General features: G+C 44.3%; 1 protein-coding gene across 1 annotated transcript; it reads left to right on the top strand.

Annotated features, from left to right (window-relative positions):
- Nucleotides 1–227: 227 nt before the first annotated feature.
- LOC140006832 (uncharacterized) lies at nucleotides 228–1172 on the top strand. Its single transcript, XM_072049489.1, has one exon. It carries the CDS (start codon nucleotides 228–230, stop codon nucleotides 1170–1172), a length of 945 nt encoding a protein of 314 aa, XP_071905590.1.
- The last annotated feature ends 1103 nt before the right edge of the window (nucleotides 1173–2275 follow it).

The following is a 2275-nucleotide window of genomic DNA, read 5'->3' as shown; positions in this document are numbered from 1 at the left end:
AGACTGGTGCAGGAGGTGAGTAAGAGGAAGCCTCTGTCTGAGGTTGAACATGTACAGAATGGCACGAAAATGGGAAAGAAAAGACAGGGAGCAGGTGGGGAGGAGCTGGAAAGGAACCTGAGGGAGGTCGATGGTAAGAAGAAAGCTAAGCTGATTGAAGGGGTGGAGGATGTGGTGATGCTGACTGAGGTGGTGGAGCCCTCCCTTAATGGGGCTCCCACCCCTCAATGAGAGCTCTGGTGTGGAACTGTCGAGGTGTGGGGAGCCCCTTGACAGTTCCCCAACTTAAGGAACTTGTACAAGTCCACTCTCCATCTCTGATATTCTTGTCAGAGACAAAAAAGAAAAAGACATTCATAAATAGTGTTAAGCAGTGGGTGAGGTTTGATGAGTTGTTTGTAGTAGATCCTATGGGGTTGGCAGGTGGTCTAGCTGTGATTTGGAAGAGGGATATACAGGTGAAAAGTATATTATTTACTAGTTTCACTATAGAGTTACTTATTGGTGATCAGGGAGGGAGCAAAGATTGGTGGTGTGTGTGTGCCTATACCAGCTCAGATGATAAGATTAGGGAGCAGCAATGGAGGGTGCTAGAGAGGAGAACACAGATTTGGGGTGATTGCTGGGCTCTAATGGGAGATTTGAATGATATCAAGTCTAATGGGGAGAAGTGGGGTGGTAGAATCAGGCCTGCTAGCAGCTTTGAAACTTTCACTTGTTTCATTAATAGGACTGGCCTTATAGACATTGGTTTTGAGGGAGTGCCTTGGACTTGGTGTAATAACAGGGACAATGAAGGGGAGATTAAGGAAAGGATTGATAGAGTGTTGGGTACTAAGCAGTGGTGTGGAAACTTTGGAAAAGCTAAAGTGATCCATGCTGAGACAGAAGCTTCTGATCACTGTGCTCTGGTACTGGACCTGACCCCTGTAGACATTCCTAGGAAGAGGAGATTTGCTTTTGATAAAAGGTGGATCATGCAGGAGGGGGTTGGGGAGGTGATCAAGGAGGCATGGGGGAAAGAGCACCAGGGGTCTAGGCTGTATAGAGTACAGAGCAAGATTAAACAAGTTCGTATGAATCTGCTGCATTGGAGCAAGAATTTGAATCTGAACTCCAAAAAGCAGATAGAACAGATTAAAAAGGAAATTAAAGAAGTGAGGGATAGGTAGGGCAGTGAGGGCAGAGCAAAAATTGTAGGACTTAAGAGGAAGCTGGTGGAGGCTTACAAGAGGGAGGAGATATACTGGAGCCAAAAGGCTAGAATTAAATGGCTCCAGGAGGGTGACAAAAACACCAGCTTTTTCCATGCTAGTGTAATGAGCAGGAGGAAGCAGAATAGGATTAATGGGCTGAAGAGGAGAAGTGGGGAGTGGTGTAGGAATGAAGGAGAGATGGGGGAGGAAATTGTGGATTACTTTCAGCAGTTGTTCACGACTGATGGTCCAACTGATTTCAGTGCTATTCTGGAGGAGATCCCACAGTCCATAACTGCTGACATGAACAGGAAGTTGACAAGGCTAGTCTCTGATCAGGAAATTAGTCATGCTGTTAATTCCATGCATCCAAACAAGGCTCCTGGACCAGATGGTATGTCCCCTATCTTTTTTCAAAAATTTTGGCATATTGTCAAGAGTGATGTTATTAGTGCAGTTCATAGTTTTTTTTCACTCTGGTCATATTCTAAAATCCATAAATGAGACTTTGATCAGCCTTATTCCTAAAACTGACTCCCCAAATCTGATTACTGAGTTTAGACCTATCAGTTTGTGTAATGTTACTTACAAGATCATCTCAAAAGTTCTAGTCAACAGATTTAAGACAGTGCTAGATTGTTGCATTAGTTCCTCGCAATCAGCTTTTGTGCCTGGCAGGCAGATTCTGGACAATGTACTAGTGGCACATGAGAGTATTCATTTTCTTAACAATAAGAGAACTGAGAAAGATGGTTATATGGCTGTCAAACTTGATATGTCTAAGGCTTATGATAGGGTCGAATGGGTGTTTCTGGCTAAGATGATGCAAAAAATGGGTTTCTGCCCAGCTTGGATCCATTGGATCTTAGAGTGCATCACTAGTGTTTCCTATTCTGTGAATGTTAATGGAGGGAAAAGGGGTTTTATAAAGCCTTCTAGAGGCCTAAGGCAGGGGGATCCCCTATCCCCCTACCTGTTCCTGATCTGTGCAGAAGGGTTCTCTGCCTTGCTTAGAAGAGCTAATAGGCAAGGCAGAATGTTTGGTATGAAGATTGCTAATGCAGCTCCTAGCTTGTCTC

This window comes from Coffea arabica, chromosome 5e (genome assembly GCF_036785885.1).
Source record: "Coffea arabica cultivar ET-39 chromosome 5e, Coffea Arabica ET-39 HiFi, whole genome shotgun sequence".
Lineage (NCBI taxonomy): Eukaryota > Viridiplantae > Streptophyta > Magnoliopsida > Gentianales > Rubiaceae > Coffea > Coffea arabica.
Note: the sequence above shows the minus strand (reverse complement) of the source record. Positions and strands in the feature narration are given on the sequence as shown.